The sequence below is a fragment of the Emys orbicularis genome, chromosome 1 (genome assembly GCF_028017835.1).
Source record: "Emys orbicularis isolate rEmyOrb1 chromosome 1, rEmyOrb1.hap1, whole genome shotgun sequence".
NCBI lineage: Eukaryota > Metazoa > Chordata > Testudines > Emydidae > Emys > Emys orbicularis.
Genome location: NC_088683.1, coordinates 366,153,986 through 366,155,687, shown reverse-complemented (window position 1 = coordinate 366,155,687; position 1,702 = coordinate 366,153,986). Strand labels below are relative to the sequence as shown.

Below are 1,702 nucleotides of genomic sequence, written 5' to 3'. Positions count from 1 at the left end.
CACTGCTACAAGCCTGAAACAAGAACTTTGCCATTAGTGTATATAATTAATTTCATTTAACCAATTTTAACGCTCATCTATATTTCTTTCTTTTAATGAATAAACCTTTAGATTTTAGATTCTAAAGGATTGGCAACAGAGTGATTTATGGGTAAGGTCTGACTTGTGTATTGACCTGAGTCTTAGGCCTGGTCCTTTGGGATCAGGAGAACCTTTTTTCTTTTACTGGGGTATTGGTTTTCATAACCAATCATCCCCATAAGGAGTGGTGCTGGTGGTGATACTGGGAAAGTGGAGTGTCTGAGGGAATTGCTTGTATGACTTCTGGTTAGCCAGTGAGGTGAAACCGAAGTCCTCTCTGTTTGGCTGGTTTGGTGTGCCTTACTAGTAAAGGACCCCTAGCCTTGGGCTGTGACTGCCCGGCTCCAAGCAATTTGTCTTGAATTGATACTCTCAGTTGTGTCCCGCCAAAGGCCGCATTGTTAAAAGGTAGCCCGTGTTTTTGGTCTCCCATGTCACCAGCGTTGGAATCAGGTGATGAACTGACCCTTCACTTGACGAACACCCTGATTATCCTTGCACGAAGGTGTTTGCTTTTCACACTGTACACAATTGGGTTAATCAGGGGTGGGGCCAGCAGGTAGATGTAACCCAGGAGAATCTGAATTAAGGGAGAAGAGCCCTTCCCGAATCTGTGTATCACAGACAGGCCGATCATTGGCGTATAAAAGAGCAGGACGGCGCAGAGGTGGGAAACGCAGGTGTTCAGGGCCCTGAGGCACTCAGCATTGGACGCGATGCTCAGCACTGTTTTGAGGATCATCACATAAGAGAGGAAGATGAGCAGCGAGTCCAACCCCACCGTTAAGAGTGCAACAGACAAACCATAGATGCTGTTGACTGTGATATCCGAGCAAGCCATCTTCATGACCTCCTGGTGCAGGCAGTAGGAATGGGAGAGGACATTTGTTCGACAGTATTGGAACTGTTTCAGGAGAAAAGGGAGTGGGAATATTATTGCCACCCCTTTCAGCACAAACACCAGTCCCATCTTGTGTATTCTCTGTGGGTTTAAGATGGAAGCATATTTCAGCGGGTCATGGATCGCGATGAAGCGGTCAAAGGCCATCAACAACAGCACGGAGGATTCAGTGCACTGAAGCGAGTGGATGAAGAACAGCTGCACAAAACAGGCATTGAAGCTGATCTCCCTAGAGTTAAACAAGAATATACCCAGTGTTGTCGACATGGTGGCTATCGATAAACCAAGGTCTGTGATGGCCAACATGGAAAGGAAAATGTACATGGGCTCCTGAAGGCTTGGATCTGTTTTTATAATGAACAGGATGACTGAATTTCCTAATATCGAAATAACATATGTTAAGCAGAATGTGATAGAGATCCAGAGATGGATTTCTTCCTGACCAGGTATCCCGGTGAGAAGGAACGCTGCAGAATTGAATTTGGTGTTATTGACAGCTGACATAATGGACTGGGCAGGTCAGAGGAACTTTGAATTTTCCTTCCTGAAAGAAAAAAGAACAGGAGACTAAATTATATTTAAATAGACATCTTTCTCCTCTCAGTGCAACTCTAGAGACTCCCAGGAGCTCAAGGAAGATAAGCAAAAACATAGTTTTGGATTTACAGCTGTAGGAAGACTGGATCAGACCAGCAGTCCATCTAGCCCAATATCCAGTGT

The 1,702-nt window shown here is 45.0% G+C and overlaps 1 protein-coding gene across 1 annotated transcript; it reads right to left on the bottom strand.

Annotated features, from left to right (window-relative positions):
• Nucleotides 1-550: 550 nt before the first annotated feature.
• LOC135894426 (olfactory receptor 51G2-like) lies at nucleotides 551-1,486 on the bottom strand. The gene has a single exon (XM_065422508.1). It carries the CDS (start codon nucleotides 1,484-1,486, stop codon nucleotides 551-553), a length of 936 nt encoding a protein of 311 aa, XP_065278580.1.
• Nucleotides 1,487-1,702: the final 216 nt, after the last annotated feature.